Raw genomic sequence first — 25465 nt, 5'->3', positions numbered from 1 at the left:
GTACATTAACTTTTTGGTTAGCCAGGATTTTGCTCTGTATTCATGTGTTTTTGCATCAGTACCACGAAAGCTGCAGATCCTTTACGGACAGCAGGTTCTGCTTAAGAAGTTTGTATGAAAGTGAAGTGAGCTTTCTGTGTTTAAACACGAAGAATGATTTTCTATTCTCTTGTTTGAGGGCTGGAGACAAGTGCACACAAAGGGGCAGCTGCAGAATTACTGTCACGGCAATGCTGAAATAATCATCTCATTATACAAAGTAACGAGACAACGTTTTATTACAAGCGAAAAAACAGTTTTAGATTGCCAAAAAAGCTCCATTGTTTGGGAGAGCTGCACAGGTAGCAATGTCCATACTCAGAAGTCAATTGGCACTTCAACCTGGGAGTGAAAGGCAAAGGAGTGTTCCAAAAAACAGGAATTTAACAGACAAGGCTTCAGAATTGGCTCTTCCAAATGACAGCCGTCTAACCCTCCCATCACTTTACAACCTGTTGTGAAACAGTGTGAACAGAGAATTTGAACTAGTGTATTTTCTGTTCAACTTGAGCCAGTCCCAGCCCATCTTGGCAAAAACACTCCCATGTAATAAGGAGGTCGAAATTATATTCAGTGTTTTGTTCTTCAGACTCCTTATAAAATTTCCTTTGAGCACATCTTCTGTAGCCAGAATAGAAGTACAGTATGATAGCTGTAGTGTGAAAAACTGCTATGGGGACAAATGAACAAGCCAGAGGTAACAGCAGACGTGAACCACTGCCAGGGGTCAGGAAGCATGGCAAGACACCACCAGCTTTAATACTCAGCTTTGAAAGGATAGTCCTTGTGATTTGTGCACCTGAGGAAAAGAAAAAGAAGAAAGGTTATTCTGAAATCTGAATTAAACACTGCTCATATTGGCATTGGTGCCTTTTTCTGGACTGAAGAGAAGGTTCTCAATGGTACACAAGTAGTCCACAAAGGCGTTAAGTCCCTAGCAGCCTCAAACATATCCAGTTTATACACAAACTTCCAACCCCTTTGCATTTAGACATTGAGAAGTAACAGGCAGGGAGATCTGAATGCTTTTTAGATTAAGTGTTTACATTTGTGCTGTGTCATTCAAATGGTAAGTTTTTAGATTTTTCAACAATCCGTTTTGCTCTCTGAGCTTCATATTGCAAAGTGCTATGATCTCTATAGAAGTACTAATACTTCATACTAAAATGTCAAACTTCAACACTTAATATCCCTAATGAGATAGTGTCCATATTTTTAAAATGGTGGGGGAAAAAAAAAGAAAAAAAAAGTCTGGCAGAGTGATCAACCGAGTTGTATATGACAAATAAGCTGGACAGCCAGGCTCAGGATTTGGGAATTTAACTCCTAATATTGTGTTCATTTCTCTATATTGTTGTCTCTTTAATTTCATACAGAAATGAAAGACTGCTTGCTAAATTTGTTATTGTATTAGAATTCTATTTACTAACCCCAAAAGACCCTGAAAAACTACTCAGTTTTGAAAATTTAAGCTTATTTATGTCATTTACCTGTTCAGATGGACATTAGTAATAAGAATTGGAGCTATTTTAAATTCACCCAAGGCAAAAAAAACAACAAAACACACTTTTGTTTAGGCTAAAACACCCTTACTCAGAGTTCTGTTTGACACTTGATTTGAAACAGGTTTCCTATCCATTTAGGACAGCACCCTTTAACACTCAGTTCCAGGGATCATTTCAGAGTGTGACAGAAGAGTATTCTGGGATTGTTTAAAGTCAGAGACTTCCCACTCCAAAAATAGACTTAGTTGAAAAGAAACACTAAACAAAATCCCCCACTACAACCCAGCAACAGATAATCACAACTGCCCGATTTCCTCACATACATCAAGCAAAAGGGAACAAAGGGATAATTTTGCAACATCATGATGAGCAAGGACATGTTCATGCACTGCTAAGTAGGAATGCAGATATATTTGGGTGGAAGAACACATGTTACTGGTTTCATCTTGGCAGGTGTTACAAGTCAATTTTAAATTATTTCATTTTATAATGTGGACTGAAAACTCAACTGACAGCACAGAAGCTGATCAACGCATCTCAAGTTTTAGGACTTCCAAGGGCAATTTAATTCCTTAATTCTCCACTGGAATTAAGTATTTAGCATGCTAACATTAAACTCCAGAGAGGTAGGTATCTCCATTCTACTGACAAAGCATGAGACAGACAGTTAAAAGGCTCAATCAATATCACAGATCCAGTCCCATGTCAGAACTAGGTTTAGAACTAGAGACTAAGAACTCCTGCGTTCAGGCTCGCTCTTCTTGATAAATAAGTGAGTTTAAATCAAAGGTAGGTATGAAAAATAAGGCTACATGTTTACTACTGTAAAGATGTTAAAAACTGTCCTGAAAAAATAATTTTTGGACAGACCTGTTTGTTAGACAGTCCTGAGGCAAATTTCAGTTTGCCTTTTTTTTAAAACAATCTCTCTCTCTCTCTCTCACACACACACACTTCCCAGATTTTTTAAAAAGTGTTTTCAAACAGTCACCTACATGGTGAATGCACAGGCTCTCCAGTTCTTATTAAAGGTGAGGATGGTTTCCATCTCCTCTTTAGTCAATTCAAAGTCAAACACCTGACAAGAGAAAACTTTTAGTTAGCTTTTCAAACAGTGTAGTCAAGACTTGGGTGATCAAAGATTCACAAGACTGAAAGAAAAGCTTCATAAACACTCCCAACTTGACCTGAAAAAAAAAAAAAATCAGTGCTGGTTAGAAGCAATGATTGCTTTGTACAACTAAAGTATTTCCCTTTGGACAGCTGCAGTCTATTGGCAGAGAAACATATAAACTGAAGTGACAGACACGTCAGTATACTGAAAGCTTTTGTGAACTGTTATAATAAAGACAATTAGCTACACATTCATCCTGGGCATTTGTTCATATTCATTGACAGCTAACTCCTCTGATTATGGGTAATACATTTTACTGGCTTGTTAAGAATACAATGCTTGAAAACTTCAGTGTTCCAGTTCATCCAATGTGTGTGTTCTCACAACTTGTTTAATTTGAATGTTTTAATTTAGCAAACAATCAAAGTGTTTTTAATTCACTGGTAATTCAGTAAAGTACCACTGAATAAAGAACAATTATATGACAAGCTGTGCAGTTAGTGAGTGTGTGTGTGTTATCAGAGATTGGATCGGAGTAGAGGAAAGCTATTTTCTTGACACTGCTTTGTATACACTCAGGTATTAAGCAAGTTTTACTTGCCAGTTGTTCAGCACACAAGAGAAAGGAAACACTAACTAGGACCCTGAACAGCCACTTTGTGCATTTATTTTTAAGCCAGTTCTGCTCACTGTTGCCATTAATCCTGAGTGTTAGTTTAACCTTCAGTATACTGTATGTAACAGTACTAAAGAATCTTCCACCTCCTTATTTGAGAGTAACCTGGGAAGGGTGAGAAAGTATGGCTACCTTCCACATAAGAAGTTTGGACTCCATCTAGTTACTACGATTCAAAGCCAACCTGAATGTTATTTGCAATCTTACCTTAAAGTTCTCTTCAATACGATGTTGTGTAACAGACTTGGGAATCACAATCACATTTCTCTGGATATGAAACCGAATCAGAACCTACATAAACAGATCAGCAGGGTTACTTAAGTCATTCATCACCAGTAAGAGACTGAAACCTCCCTGTTCTAAACAAACAGTACTATTAGAGCAAAGATGCAATATGCACTAAGATGCAGTTCATCAGAACCATTCCAGTTCTAAAGCACCTCTTTTCATCACTACAGTACTCAAGGCCAAGCTGACACTTATTGAATTGCAATGGGTTGAACAGTGGTGGCCAGGTGAAAGCTGGACACTTCCCCTTCCTCTGTTTCACAGATTCATAGATACTAAGGTCAGAAGGGACCATTATGATCATCTAGTCCAACCTCCTGCACAATGCAGGCCACAGAATCTCACCCACCCACTCCTGTGATAAACCTCTCACCTATGTCTGAGCTATTGAAGTCCTCAAATCATGGTTTAAAGACTTCAAGGAGCAGAGAATCCTCCAGCAAGTGACCTGTGCCCCATGCTACAGAGGAAGGCAAAAAACCTCCAGGGCCTCTTCCAATCTGCCCTGGAGGAAAATTCCTTCCCGACCCCAAATATGGCAATCAGCTAAACCCTGAGCATATGGGCAAGATTCACCAGTCAGATACCAAGGAAAGAATTTTCTGTAGTAACTCAGATCCCACCGCATCTAACATCCTATCACAGGCCATTGGGCCGATTTACCTTGAATATTTAAAGATCAATTAATTACCAAAATCATGTTATCCCATCATACCATCTCCTCCATAAACTTATCAAGTTTCCCTTTCCTCTGTTATCCAAATAACTAGGTGATCATTAATTCCTTACCCTTACAATGAGATTTTAAGAATGGAATCAGATTGCAAAGGATGCAGAGTCTACACAAGATTAGAATGCTGAAACAAGAGGACACATTATAAAGGAAGCAGCAGATATCATGCAGCGACCTCACTTTGCTGGGCACAGATACCTGAGCTGGGGTTTTGTTGTGCTTGGCTGCAATCTCCTTAATCTTGGGGTCATCCAAGAGGGAAGGGTCCTCTGGTTTAGCCCTGTAAAAACAAGAGATAGTTAATGGTGGCAAGTTTTCATAAGATGACTCTACATACTAACAGAAACATGTACCCATTACAACCGTGTTACTTGTTCAACTTGCCTCAGAGTTTCAAGTTCAACATACACATTGTCACTATCAGGCAAGTTAGGCTGCAAAGCATTCTTACCATGGTCTGTCAGGAGATCCGAGGGGACTGTATGCTGTGACAGAGATTCCTTTGGATTGGCAATACTTAATCAGCTTTTCCTGGGTAAGGTATGGGTGGCATTCAATCTGTGAGCACAAGGACATAAATTTACTCAGAGGCAGTCTGCACTAATGCTGCTGTGTTCCAGGGATCATTTCCTATTCCACTTACAGGAAATATCTTTGGTAGGTTGGCAAATTGTGACTAATTACGAACCCTGTGTATGTTACACAACTTTTAGTTGGTTCGTATTTTATGAACTTTTCTTATTTTTGTGTTTTATCTGTTACGTTTCAGTTATTACGGGATATTGCAAGGCAGAGGAGTGGATGGGGAGACCATACCTCACTTATATTTTAATCATCAACTTTGTTCTTCAAAGATTTACAAAATAGTCATCCTCATACTTATGCAACTGAAGCAGTACAATAAAGTTCATATCCAAAAGTATAGCATAAAATCAGAGTAATCTAGTTGAAGTGAAATTCAAATGAGTAGGGCTAATTCTTCCAATTTAAAGTTTTCTTATTTAGCTTCCCTAGTTAAAGATACAAATATTTTGGAAAGTACCGTAGCATCAGTACTATGAACTGAAGTGTTCCAGACTATTACTTAAGAATAACGTAAGACTGTTTTGATGTTAACAGGTAAGGTACATTTCAATCCATTTATAGGGAAATTTCAGTACTGGTTACTGCTGTACATGAGTGCTCTTGTTGAAAGTGGCCCTATTCATCCAAAATGTAAATACTGAACAAATTTTACACATTAGATCGTTGTCTGTTATGGAATTTCTTTTCCAGACAATGCATGTGTGTGCCTACCATTAGTTTTAATGGGATCATCATCATCATCATCCTTTGCACACCAGGCAGAGCGGAGGAAAAAGACTACAGAACCCTTAATGTTGGGCCCACATTCTGGTAAGCTACTGCAGTACAACCCACAGTACAACCAGGATTACCACAAAGTCATGGGGCACTGGCTCAGTTTGGACAATTGAGGCTTTGGATAACTGAAGGGATTTTCAGGGTACCTACACATTGGGGAGCATAAACTTATTAAACAGACCCTATCCTGCTGGTCATTCAAACCATCTGGACTGCGGCTTTCAGACTGAAGGCCTTGAAATCTTGTGCTGCTGGCAGGTGGACCAAGACACTGCATTGCACGGGATGGGTTGCAGCCTGCAATTTTATTTATGGTTCTAGCTGCATTGCTGTTAGGGGATGGTCCTGTGGCAGTTTCCCAAAACTCCTAAAATAGTTTGGAATATTAGTCACCATGCAGCTTACAGCTGAGTCCAGCTGGATAGATGCTACGTGGCTATTTTGTTTCTGTGGCACAAAGAAATTCAGCTGCTTGTACAGTAGAACACGAAGGTGCCTGGCTGGGCTGCCCCTTTTCAAAGGTGCTCAAGAGGCAGAGTTTTGGCTATATTTAGTATGAAACGGGAACCAGTGACATTCTTGTGTCTCCGACACGGCTACAGACAGGCTCCTGATATTTTTCTTCAGAGCTACGCTAGTTCATCGGTTACAACTGGCTCAGGGGGAAAGGCCTAACAGAATATACAGAAACTACTTCAAACAATTGCTACCCCCTGTTTACAGCAATGAGTGAGTACTCGGGTTAAAGGAAAAACTTTCCATCAAAGATGGAAGTTAGGATTTTTTCCAAAATGAATTGCAGATGGAATAGTTCATGTGTGTTTACAGAAGAATGTTTGAAAATATCTGCAAATAACTGAGTGTCCCTTTGGCCTTCCCCATCCCTTCCGCTCCAAGTTCTATGCTACAGAAATTCCAACTTAACATTTTCTCCCTCCCCCCAAAAAGAGAGCTAGTCTAAAGTATTTTGTATTGAATCAGAAATATGCTAATAATATTAGTCTTTGCACTGTTAGCTGGACATGAGCTCTAATTTATGAGCAGAAGACCATAGGATGCCAATTCCTTGGTTTGCAACTTTTACAAAAAAACAAACCCAAATGCTAAACAACGTTGCTTTTACAATGAAACACTTGAACGGAAAAGACTCATTTCACCAGCCAAGTCACTACTATCTTCGATTGTTTGAAAGAAAATTAACGTAACTGAATTGGTGAGGTATACTTTCAACATCCACAGGAAGGAGGCACATATTGATTTTGAAATATTATAATTACTATCACTAACAAGATACAAGAATGAGGTTCAGATTTTATTCTCCATTTTCACTCAGGTATTAAAGTAACCCTCTCTTTCAGTTCTTTGATAAGAAAACCATTACTGAACTTGGATCATTTACACCATGGTACCAGAGAAGGGGGATAACCACAATCTACTTATTTTGTATTTGAGATTTTAAGAACAGACCAGTCAAGCAACTCAGTTATTTTTCCTACCATAGCCATTACTTAACCCCCTCCATTATACTGTAGCTGTTGCTAGTAGCTGAAGTATAGGCAAGATGTTTGTTATAAACACTCGTATTCTCTCACTTATGGCTTAAGCCTGGCAACATCCTCTGAAGTCAATGGGAATGGAAGGTTCTCACTTAGCCCCTTGCAGGATGGTGCTCTTCACTTTCTTAGGCATCATCGATATGGCAGCAGTGTGGACTACAAGGGGTGTGAACTGTACAGCATTCTCATGTGCTGCACTCTAACTGCCCTGGTTAGACTCTGCTGGCGAGAACTAAAAAAGGGACCTAGTTTGCATTGATGTAGTCCCATTTCAAGCAGGACTACACTAACATGAACAAGGCACACTCTCCGACTCTGTGCCTCAGTTTCCCCACTGTAAAATGAAGATGATGATACTTACCTCTTTTGTATAGCATTTAGTGCTTTTCACCAGGAAATCATTGCAAGACCTATATATTTATTAACATTCACTCCCTCAAGTGCCCCTTCACAATTCTAGAAGGACTGAAAATGCCTTCTATCCCTACTCTATTTGCCTACTCTCTACTTCCCCACTGTAAGAGAAATGACATGATCAGATCCTCAGGATCCTGGAGACACTGAGCTGTTACCTTTGAGCAGCTTACCTGGTTGTTGGCAGGCCTGTATTTTAACCCAGGCTTGTTCAAGATTCTCTCAATCTGTTCGTGGTTAAAGTTGGAAATTCCAATGGCTTTCACCAGACCTGCATCCACCAGTTCTTCCATAGCCTAAGGGGACAAGAGAATCTGAGTCTATGTAACCAGATATACAAGGCAGGGCCTAAATAAGGCATTCTTGCTGCCAACATGGTTTATTTCTTTTACGATAACCAGTGATAGGACACTTGGTTAGATTCGTCACATATGTTCTGGAGTCCACCAGGGGAAAGGGATGCAGAGAGAATGGTTCTTTTCACCCTCTTCTCTGAGGTTTCTTTTCTGGCTGTGAGTTTTTATGCATTTTTATTAATCGTACGAGTGAGTTAGGAGACACTGGTGTCAGATAGGCCACTATTCTGCCAGTGTTGGGTTATCCTCAAGATTGTGGGTAGTATATACACCTACAACTCTCCTTTTACTTCTGCAAGTAATAAGCAGAGCTGAGAATTTTTAACAAAATGTTAAAATTTCAGTGAATTTACTTTGATTATGTCCTGTCACCTTATATGTTTGTTAGTATTCTAGCAAAGAAGTTTTCTAGCCTGAATTTTAAGTTTGAATCCAAATTAACTGAAAATTTACACTCACATTTCCTGTGAGCTAAATTACCCAAGGCAACCAGTCAGAGAACAAAAATATCATCTGACTTGCATAAATATACAGTTAGTTGGAATATTTACATAGAATTCTAAGTGATGTGCAAACCAAGAATGAAGGTATTTAAAAATAATTTTGAATGAATGATAAATTCTTTGCAGAGAAATCAAATATAAAATAGATAATCTAAACCACAGAGCCAAAATTAATCTCAAACTGTAATAAGACTCACCTCCCAAGTGTCCAGAATATCTGTGCTACTGGGCAAGACCATGCCTTTCTCATCCACAGGAAACAGCTGCTCTCCAGCCTGTCAGTGTAAGGCAGAAAGTCTGAAACGTTCTCTGGTGAATTTTCTGCTGAAAAACTAGAAGTCTTGGGGAGTCAAACGGAACTCAGATTCTGTATAGCAACTCGAACTCTTAGGGCAGAAAAAGAGGAATAGTAACTCCTATTTAAGTAGTTACCTTACTCATTCTGGCAAGGTCTCCCTCCCTCATGCTACACATTCATCATTCCAGCCAGAGAATCCACTCCAATAAATAGGGTTAGATCTGTGGTTGGCCTGCAGTTCAGTGATAGATCCAGCAAAATAGAACAGTGACCCACCATAGTACAAGTACAGCTGAGTTATAGGTCTATTACCTATGGCTGTAGGAAAGTACACAGATTTTATATGTTGTCCCATGATGTACATAATGGTGCATTCCTTTATTAAGCCAGATTTATACCTGACTCCATCTGCTGCATGAGTGATGGTGTGCTGTTGCAGGCCTTCAGTGGGAGACTATGTATAGACTGCAGGGAATGGGGAAAAGACAATGGAACAGACTGCGTGCATAAGTTACTGTCTATGCTCTTGCTATTATAAAAAGCTCCCTTGCCTAGATTCCTTTACAGCCTGCCTGCAGAACCAGTACAGCCTGATTTCCATTTACTTTGTCCACCCTAAAAAACAACTAAAAGATACTGGAGAGTGCATTTGGGAGTTGCGCAGAATACCAAGGAGAAGGTATTTTTATCAGGCTCGAACAGAAAAGAAGAGCCAAGACAAGGAGTGAGACATCACCAGCTTCAACCATATCTTTCATCGGCATATGGACTTTAAAATGAAAGTTGCCAGTTCTGAATGCCACGGATTACAGAACAAGGCTCTTACGGCAGATGGTAACTACAAGTCTGTACTGTGCTTAGGGATTCCAAGGGCATGGGGTGGATGTCAGACAGAAGAGAAATGAAGAGCTTATTTCACTGCCTGCTGCTTAACTGAGGTCACGTCTACACTACCGGTAGACTGATGCTGCTGCAATCAGTGCAGCAGGGGTTGATTTAGTGTGTCTAGTGAAGAGTGCTCTCCACTGGAAGGAGAGGAGTAAGGTAGTCAACGGGAGATGTGGTGTAGACACCGTGGTAAGTTATGTTGGCTCTAGCTATGTTATTCTTGTACCTGGAGTAGTGCAACTTAGGCCAACTTACCCCGGTAGTGCCTCAGAGTGCTACTATAGCAACGAGGGAAAACAGACTTATTGTTAAGAAACAAGGAATATAGCGATCCCTCCCATAAAGAGGAAGACAAACCAGTCAAGAAGAAATTGGTAATCAAATGGTTAAAGGTATAAACTACCCTGCCCTCAGACCTGGAGTTGATCCCAGGTTCACCTCTCCTTGGATCAACAGGGGGAGGGAACGTGGGAGAAGCAGCATTGTTCCCTTTCAGGGATGTAAGCCTTGTCCCCACACCCATACAGTAAAGCTGAATAAGCAGCACAAAGAGTGACGCTGAGATATCCCGGAGGAAGCTCGTCCTTCTTGAGGGTAAGGAGGTTGGGGCTGTAACAGGATAGCTTACCAGGAGGACAGTGCTTCTCCAGAATCTGTCAGGAAGAAACAAAAGTGTTAAACATTACAGTACCTTAAATCCCAAAGGCCAGTGAATGAGATACAGATCCAGGTAATTCAGTTTCAATGCATCAAGGGTTTTCTGGCATGCTCCCTTCACCAGAGGTCTCTCATGGAATGTGGACCACAGCTATAAAAGGAAAACCAAGCAAAGCAGTGACCTCACAGGCAAATGCTCTTACAAAACTCTCCCAGTCAGGACAAAGTCATATTACACCTACAGGAAGCAGGTCTGGGAATATTATTATCCCCATTTACAGGCTCAATCTGTGAGCAGAGACAGAGGGAAAGTTTCTTGATGCTAGTATTTTCAGTAGTAGTTTACCTGACAAAATTGGGTTCTGGCAGATTAAAATGGTAACAAAATTTCACCAGTTAAGGCAACAATAAAAAGCCACTTATTGCAAGACACAGTATTCGGAAAGAGAAAACTAAGTGCTACAGGGTAATGAAGCTTTCCAGCCATCTGTGTCCAGAAGCAGGGAGATGGGAAAAACCTCCTGCATGAGTTTGGCTAGCTAAACATTTACAAGACAACCTAGACAGCCAATAGGGCTGCAAGTGCCTTCTGATTTGATCACCTAATTTAAGAGCCTAGATAAAGAATGATTTCAAACACATACAATGGAAAAAATTTATTTGGGCCCCCATGTTTTTGAATTGTCACATGGCCTGGATTCACAAGAGTACTTAGGCATCTAAGTCACAGCCTTAGGTTCCCCTGAGAACCAGGAAACTCCTGCCAAACCCAGCACGCACCTAAACGCAATTGGCACCTACATTTGCAGGGTAAAAGTTCCCTAGGTGTCTATGTTTCTGCCTCTGGACATGCTCACTGCTGCCCCCACCCTGAATCTGGATGCCTATGTCTCAGAGCAATGCACAAGCCAAGGGAAGATAGCAATTTGTCTGCCTAAGTCACATGCGGTGCCCAATCCGGCAGGCATGTTCAGAGGCCCACTACCAGATCAGGTATAATTCAAAAATCTCACCAAGGGGCACTGCCCTGGGACATGGAGGAGCCAGGTTCAATTCTCCGTTCAGGCAGAGGGGAAGAAAGGATTTGAAGAGAGGTCTGACTGACCTTTCAGGAGAGTGCTCCAACCACTGAGCTTTGGGATATTCTGGTGTGGGTCTCCAGTCTCTAAGGAAGCTATTCCATTCCAGATAAATAATGGAAAAGCAATTGGAGCAGGATGATGGGTCTCCCAAGTGGGCATCCTAATGACCATGCTACAGAGTCATTGTTACGTGCACGCAAAGAGTCCTAGTTCAATGGTTAGTCCACCCTCCTGACAGGTGGGAGACCCCTGTTTGAATCCTTTCTTACCCTCTGCCTGTGGGGAGAATTGAATGTGGGTCTTCTAGAGCCCAGGTGAGGGCTCTAGCCACTGGACTAGCAATCATACAGTGGACAGCCTCAACTTTGTGTGGTATAAGGCACCCACGCAACTCATTCTCACAAGAAGCAGTTTAACTGACTAAGGTGCTTGACATTGAGAAAGCAGTTCCCATTTGTCAATCACTAGCAGAGACAGGTGCCTATTTCAGAGAGAGAGAGAGAGAGAGAGAGAGAGAGGTGGGGCTTAGCATACACATCTCTCAAACAGCATCTCCCATTGGTTAGGTTAAACAGCTCCCCACCTAGCGGGCTGGCTTTTCTGAATCGCATTCTTAGCTGTCCATCTCTCCCCATTCATTGGACAGGAGCCCAGGCACTTCGCTCAGGCTTTGTGAATTGCCGTGTGCTCCTGTGATTTTCTAGGTACCCAAAAGTTAGTGTCGCAATACTGAAATCCCTTTCTGAATACAGGCCAGTCTCAGAAAGCCACAACCTGGTCCTCCTTCCAGCACCAGAAATGGAAAGAGCCAAATGGTAGCTCGCTACATTGCCCTCATTCTGGAAGTTGCACTGGAAGTGGGAGGCATCTTGTAGCCCCTAATGCCCATTCATGATTCAAGGACTTCAGTAACTCAGCAAGAGGTTAGGGGTCTATTACAGGAGTGGGTGAGTGAGGGTTCTGAGGATTGTTATGTGCAGGAGGTCAGACTAGATAATCATGATGGTCCCGTCTGGCCTTAAAGTCTAGGAGTTCTTACCTTAACTCCAGCTCTAGGTTCTACATTATAAGCTCAGCATGGCAGGCAAAAACACTTGTCCCTTCCTCAGTCATTGGAAGGGCACAATATTCCCACCTCCATTGCTGGTACGTTCACTGGAGAAGAGCCACTCCAAACAGGAGAGAATCCAAGAGGTATTTTATCCTTCCCTGTGCATGCCCTTTATACCCACCCCATATGAACATGTGAAGAAGGAAACAACTCAACAGTGAAATGTACCATGTCTTGAATTGCTTTATCCCACAGAGTCAGAAAGGAGTGAAGTTTTCCATCTTCCTCCAACACCCTGGGTGCACTGAATCTGCCCCATGACCGTGATCTTCCTGCTGCAGCCATACCTTACTGACAACAAAGAGGTCCTCTCGTTTCACAACCCCTTCTTTGATTTTCTGCTGGATCCCATCCCCTACTTCATTTTCATTCTGGTACACATAGGCACAGTCAAAGTGGCGGTATCCAATGTCAATGGCATCCTTCACTGCATCCTTTACTTTCCCTGGTGGAGACTAATAAAAATAATAAATTAAAAACCACCACCTCTCTAAAATACCCCATTTTCCAGGTGGCTAGAGGCTCAGAACCCCCAATAAAGTTTATTTATTTCTTCTATGGTGTTCACCTCCCAGGTATCTGGGCACCTTGCAATCACAACAAAAAATGTCTCTCTGTGGTTGTCTAGTAATTGTTATTGTCTGACTTAATGATGGCATCCAACAGTGCGTCTAGCAATCCATCCTGCATCTTACATGGATAGTTTAGCAAAACAAAGCTGCCTCACACCATGACCCTACTCTGGATAGCTGTCAAGGAGCAATTTCTGTGTGAGAGGGCTCTTTAGCGACACCCTTCAAGTGGTCCTAGGAAAAGAGTTATCTTGGGAACTAGCTGTCAAGGCTGAGTCCCCACTCTGGAACTTCGAGTGCAGAAGGTGGGAGCCCGCAAGGATTCTAAAAATTAACATTGGCCACTCCAGGCTTGTATTAAACTCCCAAGGTTAAAGATTTTCTCTGACCTTGGATGGGTAGATGCTGCCACAACCCAAGTGCAAAAAACACTTTTGGAACCCAGGAAGGCGCACTTGGGAATTCCTCCCTGTGGGATACCCTCAAGCCCTTTCACTCCCTCCCCCGCACCCGGGAAGAGCTGCGAAAGAAAACAAAGGAAATCAGTTTTGCCCCCAGCTAATTAAACAACAAATGCACAAACCTCTTAGGGACACAAAAATTCAATCCTGTTCTTAAAAAAGGTAAATTTTATTAAAAACAAAAAAGAAAGAAAATACATCTGGAACTTAGGCTTTTTGCTAGGTTTTAAAAACACAATTACAAGGATTAAGCATCAAGATAGCTTCTTGAGGTCCAGCTTAAAGGTTACAAGCAAAACAGAAGCACCTGGGGTTAGCACAGAGGAGTCCACAAACCATAAAGAAATAAAAGATAAACCTAATCGTGTCTTCCTAGACATTTCCTGACCTACTTACATATCTGGGGTTTTAAATGAGTAGTTTCTAGGTAGGATCTGATGATTTTCTATACCTGGCCCAAAGCTTTATACAGCTTAGTTTCAGCCCTGTCTCTGCTCCGTCCCCTCTCTCTGGAGAACGACAGACAAAGGAAAAAAATTTTCCCCCAATTTTAAAAAGTTCTAACCTTCCCATAGGCTCTTTGTCAGGTGCCCACTACTTTCCTTTTACCTATGGACTTTAACCCTTTACAGGTAAAGCAAGTAGAGAACAGCTACTAACAGGGATTTTATAGCTAACTGGCTGGCTGGGTGTCCATAAAAGTGAGCTACCCACTCTTCATTTATCACACTAGCAGAAGCATGAGCCTATGAAAGGCAGTGCGGTGCACTGGGAAAGGCAAGGGACAAAGTCAGGTGATCCAAGTTCTGTATGATGATGGGCAGATGACATGACCTCTCTGTCCCTCAGTTTCCCATCTGTAAAGTGAGGATACTAATAATTTTATTTGAGGTAATGTTGAAATAAGGAACGGTACAGAGTTCAAGCATAGGAGTTTCTGGTTGTCAGGGGATAAGGTACAGATTATCAAGGGGTGCAAAATTCGATTTAGGAGCTGGTGGAGCAAGGATCACATAATAATCTGCAAATTCCCCGACTGGGGGAAAAGTTTAACCGGTCAGAGTACAGACATCGAGATATGGGGTAAGTTATCCACACAACAGCTACGTTCGGTATGCTGGGTATAGTGAGTGAATACGGGGGTGGGGATGGGTCTATCCTCATTTGGTGGGGTTTAATGTTCAGCGGGTTTACGGTTCCAGTTCATACGGTCCGATGGGGAAGGCCTCTCGGACTCTTTCCCACAGTGTGTGCACAGTGTCGTACCGGCTCACTCCTCCTGGTACTGTCGGTGGCCGGTGATGTGCTCGATATAGATGTCCCTGGACCATCGGATGGTGTCCGAGACCATGAGGCGCCGCATGAGCCGTGCGTAGCGTCTACCGATCCCGCAGGTCCGCAGCACACGCTCGTTGCAGGGGTCCCAAGCGCCCAGGGCTCCGACAATCAGGGCGTCCAGCTGCACCTCGTAGCCCTTCGCTCTCAGGGTGTCGGCCAGAGGGGCGTATTTTTCCAGTTTCCGAGCTCGAGCTTCTCGGAAGGCCGGGGTCCTGTTCTCGAAAGGGACCGTAATGTCGACGAGGATGATCTTTTTCTGGGTTTTATTGGTGACAACCACGTCGGGTCGTAGCGGGCTGTCGGTACCGGAGATGGCGCAGTTCACGGCGACCTCCCCCAGGCGCGGTGTGATGGCTTTCACCAGGCGGTTCTGGATGGCATTGTGGCGCAGCTGCCAGGCTCTGGAGTGGGGCTTGCAGCTGCACAGGACGTGGGGCAGGGTCTCATTGGAGTAGCCGCACTTCCTGCAACGTTTGTCTCGGCTCCCGTGGCGGACGGCTCCGTTGAGCGGGACGCAGTTGAGCCGGGCGCGGTGGATGAACCGCCAGTCGGCGAAACGGGGGAAGCCGCCCCCGGCGAGGAAGTGGTTGCTGGCGTCCCACTTGCTGGTCAGTTCGAAGGCTTTTCCCTGGTCCGGCTTGCGCTTCAAGGCTTCTACGTACAGTGAGTGGGTGGCTGCCTTCAGGGTCCTTTCCAGCAGGCCCCTGGCGCTCGGGGTGACTATGGTGTTGCCCTCGAACCTGATCTGTGGCACCAGGACACCCAGCTCCTGGTGCTCCTCACACCACTCCCAGCGGCAGCCGATGCATTTCCCCAGGCGGCGCGTGGCATTGCGGGCGCGGGACCACAGCGAAGCGATGTCGCCCCCGTCTCGGCCGAATTCGCCATCCAGCGAACCGCTCAGGAAGCTGGCGGTGTCTTGGCTGGACGGGGCTCTACCGATCCGCTTTTGCGTTACGTCGTGGAGGGCTTTCGCTGCGATGCTCTTTACCGTGGCGTTGGGGCACGTCAGCAGGCGGAAGGCGTGGGTGATCACTGCGATGTCACCCAGGTCACCCATGCGGGGGACATTGGCACCGCTATGCCTGTGGGTGATATAGACCAGCTCGTTGCTGGCTCTCTGGGGAAGGAATAACCACTTTTTCACCAGCTGCCGGATGACCTTGTCCGCCTTGTTGAGGGGTACCTTTGCCACGGCGGAGCTACCTTCTTTGTAAAAGTTTTTCAGCTCGATGGACAAGAAGTGCTATAGAAGAGCTATGTATTAATGATCACACAGGGAAGCATCCCACAAGAGGGGAGGCTGGGGAGATGCAGAAGCTTCCCGACCACTAAAAGAGTGCAATCACCACTCTGAAAAGAGAATAGGTAGCCAGAAGTAATATGGCACATATACAGACTGCTGAGGGGAGGAAGATTTCAAATGTTACATACATGTTATTCCCCCCCCCCCCCCAAAAAAAAAAAAAAAGGCTTTTCCAGCAAGGATTCTTAGAGCTAGCCTCTGCACCTCAGAATGCACTCATCTCACAGGACAGCAGGGGAGTTACTTAAGTACCAATGACCAGGCCTACGGTCTTGAACCCCTGTGCTTTGGGCATGCAGTTGAGATTGGTCTTCTCAAGGGAAGTGTTAAGCATTTGCCTGCCAACCATGGGAAGTGATCAATTCATCCTATGACACTTGAACTATTGCAAATCAGGAACTTACCACAGTACCAGAGCTCCCGCTCTGTCCCTCAGGGCATATGGCTAGACAACAAGATGTAGACCAGTCCACTGACTGACATCTATGAACCAATATTAGATTTCAGAGTCTGCAGTGTGTATCAGATAAAAGAATTAGAAGGAGAACATTTTGCTCCTGCAAAAATAATAATTTAAAAATTCAGATAGTTGTCTGCATTTTCAGGTATTGCATAAATCCAGCTGTTGCTGCTGATTGCTATTTGATTTTGTTCCAATTCTGCTGGTCAAAAGTTGCTTGAAATAACAAGTTTGCTTAAACACTAGCTTGCTGCTCTCAAAAGGTAAAAATAAGCAGACATTGGATTTCAGGTTATGCTATGGTATATGCCATCCAGCACTTGGGGCCTGCATAAGGTAAGTGCTCTGTGCAGGAGCAGTATGGGATCCTCGGCCTGTAAGAGGCCAGTGGGAAGAAAGACCTATGGAAATTATTTATATGTCATAGTGGCCACTGTGTGTTCATATTGTTCAGCACGTCACTTATTCTAATCTACTGTAGCGTGCTGTTTGAAATAGCATTTTACAGGATTGTACTATAGAACATCAGGGTTAGAGGTCATCTAGTCAAACCCCCAGTTCAAAGCAGGGCCAATCCCCAATTTTTGCCCCAGATCCCTAAATGGCTTCCTCAAGGATTAAACTCACAACCCTGGATTTGGCAGGCCGATGCTCAAACCACTGCACTATCCTTCCTCCCCATATGAGACACTGTCAGCTTTGTGGGACCACATAATGCAGAGCTCTGCTGTAAGGCATAAAACAAAGGCATACACTTTGAAGTTGCAAGTCAAGTTGGAGTCTGGGCTATGAACACCCCTTCCTAGGCTTCAGAGCCCAGGCTCTAGCTTGAGCTGCAACTACAAAGCGTTAGCATGAGCCCTGCTACCCCAAGTCAGTCAACCCAGGCTGGCAGGCTCGCTACCATAGGCTATGTAGACACACCTTACTTTAGGGATACCAAACAGATTAAAACCTTGGATCTCCACCCTGCATTAACTTAGTATTGGAACCAACACATCAAGCAGTGGATAGCAAAACCATTGCATAAAGCGGACACAGAAAAGTGCTTTTAAAAATGTAAGAATAGCTCTGTTCACCTATAAATCTGTTTGGAACACATAATGATTTCACAGACAGAAAGCATGAGTTAAGTTTAATGACATTTTAGCAAGATCCACTGTCACACATTTGCCATATCTCTAATAATAACTACAATACTGCTTCATACTTCAGTAGGACTTTCCAAGAGAGGATGCTCTTTATGAGCATTAATCCTCTCAACACCCTTGTAAAATAGGTCAGTAATATCCCTGTTTTACAGACAAAAAGGCAAGCATAAACACTTTCCTCAAAGTCACACACAAGTCTGAAGTCAGAATTAGGAACAGAACCCAGAAATCTAAACTCCTGGCTGTATTAACTAATATGATAAATTCTTTCAATCCCTCTCCCCCACCCCCAGGGATTGTATGTGTTGCTAGTTATGAATCATCAATCACATGCCATGAAATGTACAAAATACAGACAGTCGCTGCCCTGAGTTTTCTAGAAACTACCCTTGTATGTTATTTCACTTTTAAAGTGATACCAACAAACTTCATGAGACTTAAGGGGATATTCTTTTAAAAGCCAAGTAATAAAAAAATCTAAGGCCAATAGAAAAAATTTTAAAGAAAAGGCTAATAAAAACAGCTGTTTTAAACAGAAAAAGATTTCTCTTGCAGTGTCTGAAACCCAAAGATTGCAGAAGAGCCTAAAAATGAAACTGACTTCTTTGGTTTTTAATCGATTTTCAGCCAACCAGAGAGAAGTGATAAACTGAAACTTGAGCAGTAACAAGGAAATTGCGTTTTTAAAATGCTCTTTTTAAAATAGGGGAAGCTAACTGTAAGAGAGGCAAAGAAATTAGGCCAGAATACACTATTTTAAAATTGACAATGGCTCTTTAAATAGGCCAGTCAATTTCCTAGACAAATTTTGGAGCGCGGGAAGCCTTTACACTCCTTCCTCCCCCCCCCCCCCCCCCCCCTAAAAGATGCATGAATTACACACGAGGCGCCATGTGCCCAACAACTTTTAATAGCTAGGCTCAGACGCAGCAAAGGCCGGGTATGGAAGCGTGACACACAGCAGTCTCTGCGTTACATAATGGCCATACGCGAGTCACACTGAGCGCGTGCAGACACCGCCCTCCACCTCCCCGTCCGCAACCCAGGCCTTGCGGGCGCATCAGGGGACAGGACGCTTTGCACCGGGGGCAAATCGTGCCAGCGTAAGAAACCCAAACAGTTTGCACAGGAACTGCTCAGGAGGTGCCGGGGCCGGCCAGAGCTGCCCGCCCTCTAACAAGAAGCCAAGCGGAGGCCGGCAGTTTTTGGCACACCCTTTGCAAAGGGAGGACCGGACCCAAACGGGTCCGCAGCTGCAGAGGCAGCGATGGGGAAGGGATGCAATGCACCCGGGCGCAGGCGCTGGGGACCGTGCCCTAGACCCCAGCTCCTGCAATGACGGTACCTTCCAGGTGCCGAGCCCCAGGATGGGCATCTTTGCCTTAGTGTTCAGCTCCACGCAGGTCCCCATGACCCCAATTCTTCGGCCCTCCCTGGATCGCTGCCCCGGGGGGAGCAAAAGCAGCAGCCGCGCTTTTTATTGGAGACTGGCCCCGCCCCGGCAGCTGGTCTCCCGGGGGCGGCTGCGGCGGGCGGGGAGAGAAGGGAAGGGAAGGGCTTCGGGAGGGGGAGAGGGGGAACGCGGTGCAGAACAGCCGCCGCCTTCCTGCAGCGGAGCAGCCGCGCCTACCGCCCTGGGAGTGGGCGCGGCTCAGTGCGCGCTGGCCTGGGCAGCCTGCGGGCGTGGGTCTCCTGGCAGCATGAGCGGCAGGTGACGGACAGACCGCGGCCTCCCCACTGTTGCATGCTCCGGCTCTCCTGTTGGGATTTTCTGCAAAGAGCGGTTTCAGAGTAGCAGCCGTGTTAGTCTGTATTTGCACACAAAAAAAAAAAAAAAAAAAAAAAAAAGGAGGACTTGTGGCACCTGAGAGACTAACCAATTTATTTGAGCATAAGCACATCCGATGGAGTGAGCTGTCAGGAAAGCTTATGCTCAAATAAATTGGTTAGTCTCTCAGGTGCCACAAGTCCTCCTTTCCTTTCTGCAAAGAGTGACACCGAGTAGCTTGCAGATTCCTCCCTCCAGTGCATGCCAACCTCAGGCGCAGGCAGTGCAGGCTATTTTCTGCTGAGGACAGAGCTTTCAGGGACCTGCAAAGGCCAGGCCGTGTGTGCCTCCAGCTTTCCATTCTGGAGGGCAAAGAGAGAAGCGTGTGTAGCCATCTACCAAAAAAGTTGGGTGGGATCAGGAGTGAGCATGCACCAGTGCCTCTGCAGCAACATGGGGGGGGGAGCATCAACACGGAGGGGAGGTCTTTTCCCTTGACTCTCCGTCTCACTACCTCTATACAGATAAAATACAAATGAAACTGGAATGTGATGCATCATTCATGTTCTGTACTAGGGGACGGAGGGAGGGAGGGAGATCTGTTCATGGCTCACTAACCTTTCCTCATCTCCCATTAGTTGTTCCTTTGAGACCTACATTTTCAGAAGGCCCCTCTCATTTTAGGAAACTCCATTTTGGGGGACCCAGTTATAGGAACCTCAGAATCTCAAATTAAGACCCCCAAGTTAGGGGCCACTTTTGAAAATTTGAGGCAGGTAGAGGCAGTGGCTAGCCTGTTGCTCCTTCACTCGCTATTTTTGTGCTGTCCTGTTGCAATGGCAATGAAATGTAGCTGGTGCTTCTGAAATTACAGTGCTCTGGATTGAATTTGATCTTTTTATAATTTGTAACAGATCCATGGCCCACCTAGAATTCCTTAGTTGTCACTGTGTTTTCACAGCGTGGTCAGTCAGAACTTCAAGGCAACAGACTGCAAGAGGAGGTGATCAGGCCACTAATATTTTCTGGGCAGTGTGAAAGGTCATTGCCCAGGCTGACTGAACCCACCAGTCCAACTCGGGTGTCCAATGCTGTAAACATTTCAATGCAGCTCACAAACCTGTTCAGTACAGGAGGGATCCCACACCTAACCAGCAGCCTGACACAAACTGTCCCTTTCTTTTCATCTTGCTTCATTACCACAGCCCTAATGTGACTCTTTCATAGTAGTGAGCAGTACAGTTGACTAAGGAAAGTGTGCAGGGGTGGCAGGTTTGTATAATTTTTTGTGGTGCCCAGAATGGGTCCAAGTCCCCCCCCCACCTGCCCAAGGCTCTGGGAGGGAGTTTGGGTGCAGGAGGGGTGCAGGCTCTGGGAGGGAGTTCGGGTGCGGAAGGGGGTTCTGGCTCTGGGAGGGAGTTTGGGTGTGGGGTGTGGGCTCTGGGCTGGGGCAGGGGGTTGGGGTGCAGGAGGGGGTGCAGAGTGCGGGCTCCGGGAGAGAGTTTGGGTGTGGGGTTGTGGGCTCTGGGCTGGGGCCGGGGGTGAGGGTGCGGGGTAAGGCACTTACCTTGAGTGCCTCCCGGAAGTGACCCGCATACCCCTCTGGCAGCGGCTCCTAGGTGGGGAGGCTGGGGGGGTCTCCACACGCCACTGCCTGCAGGCACCCATTGGCTGCAGTTCCCAGCCAATGGAGCTGTGGAGCTGGTGCTCAGGGCGGGGGCAGATGCTCCGGGGGAGGCGCGTGGGGGCATCAGGCAGGGCTGGGGGAGAGACCCGGCCCCAAACACTGGAGTCGGGTCCCCATGGCCCTGAATATTCTTGTAGCATAGACACCAGGGGCCCGTATTACTCACTGCCCCTGAAAGTGTGGGATCTGGAGTGGGAGGTTGAGAGGGGAGATGTCCATTAAAAGAATCTATAATTTAAAGTGAGGCCCAGAATATAATTGTTTGAAGTATGTGCACACAGTTCTGCAAGAGTCACTTTAAGAAAAAAAGGTGAGATTCTTTAGTAGCACTAAGCACTGGCCTCGCTCTGCTCTCACTGAAGTGAATGTTGACATAGGAGCAGAGTTTGATCTACTCTGAACATCTTCCAAAATCCTACTCAAAGGCCTGCTTCACCACTGCATTACTCCCTTTTTTTGCTGTTGTGATGCCGTTAATTTTAATGGAGTAACACTAGTATTAATCTGGAGTGATGCAATGGTGAATCAGGCCCTAAGACTGCTATAGCCTCCCACTTCTAACCTCACATATATTTATTTTCTCACTCATTGAATGCCAAGTTAGTGCAAGTTACACTTCTCTACCACTTAGACCCTATTCCTGACCATTTTACACCTGGCACAGAACCACATTTTACACCTGGCACATTCAGTTTACATGTAGTCATTACATTACAGTTTTTAATGTAGTCATAAACTGAAAGGCAAAGTCCAGTTGTGCAAACAAAGGTAATAACTTTTGTTCCACTCTCAGACTCATACAATTCTGTATATGCTTGAAATGAACCATTTAAAAATCAAGCAGGTAATCACTTATGTCAAGTTTCATTAGCAATGTTTTAATAACCTTCAGAACCTTTCCTGAGGATTTCATTTCTTATCAAAATGCTGACTCACTCTGTGTAATTTTTTTTCATGTTTATACAGTCCTTTGACCATGTAAAGCAAAGTGGTAAGTATTATTTATATTTGGCTAAATGTTGAAAAGTTTTGAGCACCTGCAATTCACAATCCCCATGTCTTGAAATTCAGCCCATATCTCATCATCCTTTCATCCAAAAGTCCTGTCATAAACCTAGAGCTAAGGGTAGCATAAAATCCCTCCTTTACCTGTAAAGGGTTAAGAAGCTCAGATAACCTGGTTGGCACCTGACTAATAAGTGGAGAAGATACTTTCAAATCTGTGGGGGAAGGTTTTTGTTTTGGGCTTCGGTGTTCTCTCTGGAGACAAAGAGAGAGACCAAGCAAGTAATCTAGCTCCTAATGAATGATACATCTAAACTTACAGAAATAGTAAGTAATAGCAAGGAAATGCGTTAGAGTATCTTTTGTTTTAGGTTGTGAATTTTCCCTGTGCTAAGAGGGAGGCTTATCTCTGTTTTTTGTAACTTTGAAGTTTTGCCTAGAGGGGAATCCTCTGTGTTTTGAATCTTATTACCCTGTAAAATTACCTTCCATCCTGATTTTTACAGAGGTGTTTCTTTTACTTTTTTTCTTTATTATAAAGTTCTGTTTTTTAAGAATCTGATTGGTTTTTAGTGTTCTAAAAACTCAAGGGGCTGGTCTGTGCTCACCTGGTTTACCTATTTGGTTGGTAGATTATTCTCAGACCTCCCCAGGAAAGGGGGTGAACGGGCTTGGGGGTATATTTTAGGGAAATAGGAACTCAAAGTGGTCCTTTTCCTGAATCTTTGTCTAACTCACTTGGTGGTGGCAGCAGTACCCATCCAAGGACAAGGAAGGATTTGTGCCTTGGGGAAGTTTTTAACCTAAGCTGGTAGAAAGAAGTTTAGGGGGTCTTTTATGCGGGTCCCCACATCTGTACCCCAGAGTTCAGAGTGCGGAGGGAACCCTGACAGGTCCCATAGTACTTCACAAGTTAGGGACCCAACCTTGCACCTTTGAAGTCATTGGGAGCTATGCCATTGACTTCAAATACTTGAAATATTGTTATAGCAGGAGCCACTTTGCGGCACACATTGTCTTCCAAGTTCATTTTCTTAGTATGTGAGTAGTGTCCTTTTTCTTTTGAGAAGTGCTGTACTGCAGTATTGTCACAGTGTTTCTCTGTGGGGGAACTGCTGGAGGCCACAGGAGAGCTTTTTTCTGCCTAAATCTTTCTAAGTAGAGTTCATTCTTGAGGAAGACTTGCTCCCGGGGAACTGGGCTTTGGCATTTGGGCTGTGATGCCTAAAAAAGGAAAGGAGTACTTGTGGCACCTTAGAGACTAACCAATTTATTTGAGCATAAGCTTTCGTGAGCTACAGCTTACTTCTGAACTGTAGCTCACAAAAGCTTATGCTCAAATAAATTGGTTAGTCTCTAAGGTGCCACAAGTCCTCCTTTTCTTTTTGCGAATACAGACTAACACAGCTGTGACTCTGAAACCTAAAAAAGGAGTTTGCCTATGTGTCATTTGTGACCACTTTTGTTTAAGGACATAGAGAGAGAGTAAAATAAAAAGTTGCACTAACACTACACCCAGACTCTATGTCCTCCAGTGGGAAGCTGGTCTGCAAAGCCCAGGCATCTGCTATGCTTTGTAGAGGAGTGACAACATATGCAAAGTGCAAACTAGATACCATTAACTTGGGTTTGCATAGAGACTGGGAGTGACTGGGTCATTACACATATTGATTCTATTTCCCTAAGTTAAGTATCCTCACACCTTCTTGTCAACTGTCTAAACGGGCCATCTTGATTATCACTACAAAAGTTTTTTTTTTCCTCCTGCTGATAATAGCTCATCTTAACTAATTTGCCTCTTACAGTTTGTATGACAACTTCTACCTTCTCTGTATGTATATATTTATCTTCTTACTATATGTTCCATTCTATGCATCCGATGAAGTGAGCTGTAGCCCACGAAAGCTTATGCTCTAATAAATTTGTTAGTCTCTTAGGTGCCACAAGTCCTCCTGTTCTTTTTGCGGATACAGACTAACACGGCTGCTACTCTGAAACCTGTCATTACAGAATAGTTTAGGGCAGGAATTAAGAAGATTTCTGTACCCACTGAAACTTGGAGGCAGACTATAATTATTCAAACTGGAATTTGCCCAGGTTGCCAAGATTAATCTCTCTTACTCAGGCAAAATGTGCCATGGGAACGTCCGTGCCTACACATGGGGCCTGTTCCCGCTCCCAGAAAAGTCAATAGGAGCAGGCTCTGTCGCCTGGGGATTAGGCGCCGACTTTAGCTGGTACTGGTGGGTGCTCGCCCCCCTGGCCCCACCCCCATTCCAACCCCTTTCCCAAATCCCCACCCCTGCCTCCCCCAGGAGCGCCACATTTCCCCTCCACCCCCCTCTCTCCCAGGCTTGCGCGTGGCAAGCCAGGGAGTGGGGGAGAAGCGGAACAGCAGAGCGCTCGGGGCGAAGGCAAGCTCACCTCCTCTCCGTCTCCTCCTGTGCCCTGGGTCTTAATCCTGTGCCACTGAATTCAATGGGAGCTTTGTCATTGACTTTAGTGGATGCCAACATCAGACCCAAGGTGAGGATCTTGTTTTTTCTGTATAAACTGAGACACTAAGTCTGGCCTATCCAGAAGCAAAGTAACCCTTAACGCCACCCCCATTGTTGGGAGCAAACACATATTTAGGCCTGACAGAAGCCTGCAGTGAATTTTAAGAGTCTGTTTTGATAATATTTAATAGCTTAAGCATAAGTAGAGCTGTGTATGTGTAAGAAATTGCAGATTAATCATGTCTGTGAGACCAAGAAAAGAGAAAGTAACTAAAAAGCTAGAAAAGACCCATCTCAACTAACACTAAACCTGTACTAACGGGAAGATAGTTAACATAGAAATGAGAGACTAATACATAGGTATAAAAAAAAGGTAACACAAAGTTATAAATAAGTTTGTGTAACAAAGGGAGATTGAAGCTGTACTGTCTGGTGCTGGAGGTGACTGTGATGAGATTGTCCTAACAAGCTTCCCTCTTGTAAGTAATTGATTACTATTTGCTGAGTGTTTCACCTTAATAAATATTTGTTAGAGCCACCTGTTGGGAAGTGAATCTCAATCCAATACCAGAGTATTTTTGAGTAGTAAAGAGGGAGGAATGGCACATACTGAAGCACTTCCTGCAGCATCCTGTGT

General features: G+C 44.3%; 1 protein-coding gene across 3 annotated transcripts; it reads right to left on the bottom strand.

The window, feature by feature from the left end:
- Nucleotides 1-260: 260 nt before the first annotated feature.
- Nucleotides 261-19501, bottom strand: LOC140901181 (aldo-keto reductase family 1 member B1-like). Of its 3 annotated transcripts, XM_073319558.1 has the most exons (10): nt 19216-19499; nt 12870-13037; nt 10424-10540; nt 8744-8821; nt 7861-7983; nt 4807-4913; nt 4554-4635; nt 3542-3625; nt 2540-2622; nt 261-838 (listed from the first exon to the last, which is right to left on the bottom strand). In XM_073319558.1, the coding sequence occupies exons 1-10, from the start codon at nt 19279-19281 to the stop codon at nt 796-798; spliced, it is 951 nt and encodes a 316-aa protein (XP_073175659.1). In that variant the 5' UTR covers nt 19282-19499; the 3' UTR covers nt 261-795. The 3 variants fall into 3 exon arrangements, with proteins under 3 accessions (XP_073175659.1, XP_073175669.1, XP_073175678.1); XM_073319568.1 differs by lacking the exon at nt 12870-13037 and having other exon boundaries at nt 19216-19501; XM_073319577.1 differs by lacking the exons at nt 12870-13037; nt 19216-19499 and adding an exon at nt 12751-12852.
- Between the last annotated feature and the right edge of the window lie 5964 nt (nt 19502-25465).

This window comes from Lepidochelys kempii, chromosome 1, assembly GCF_965140265.1.
Source record: "Lepidochelys kempii isolate rLepKem1 chromosome 1, rLepKem1.hap2, whole genome shotgun sequence".
Taxonomy (NCBI): Eukaryota; Metazoa; Chordata; order Testudines; family Cheloniidae; genus Lepidochelys; species Lepidochelys kempii.
This window is presented reverse-complemented; position numbering and strand designations above follow the sequence as displayed.

Bases quoted from the DNA above. Each gene is read 5' to 3' on its own strand.
- LOC140901181 (XM_073319558.1), bottom strand. From the start codon at position 19,281: ATGGGGACCTGCGTGGAGCTGAACACTAAGGCAAAGATGCCCATCCTG. The intron at 4,914-7,860 runs GTAAGCTGCTCA...TTGTGCTCACAG, and splicing joins ACAGGCCTGCCAACAACCAG to ATTGAATGCCACCCATACCT. The intron at 2,623-3,541 runs GTAAGATTGCAA...TTCTCTTGTCAG, and splicing joins GTATTGAAGAGAACTTTAAG to GTGTTTGACTTTGAATTGAC.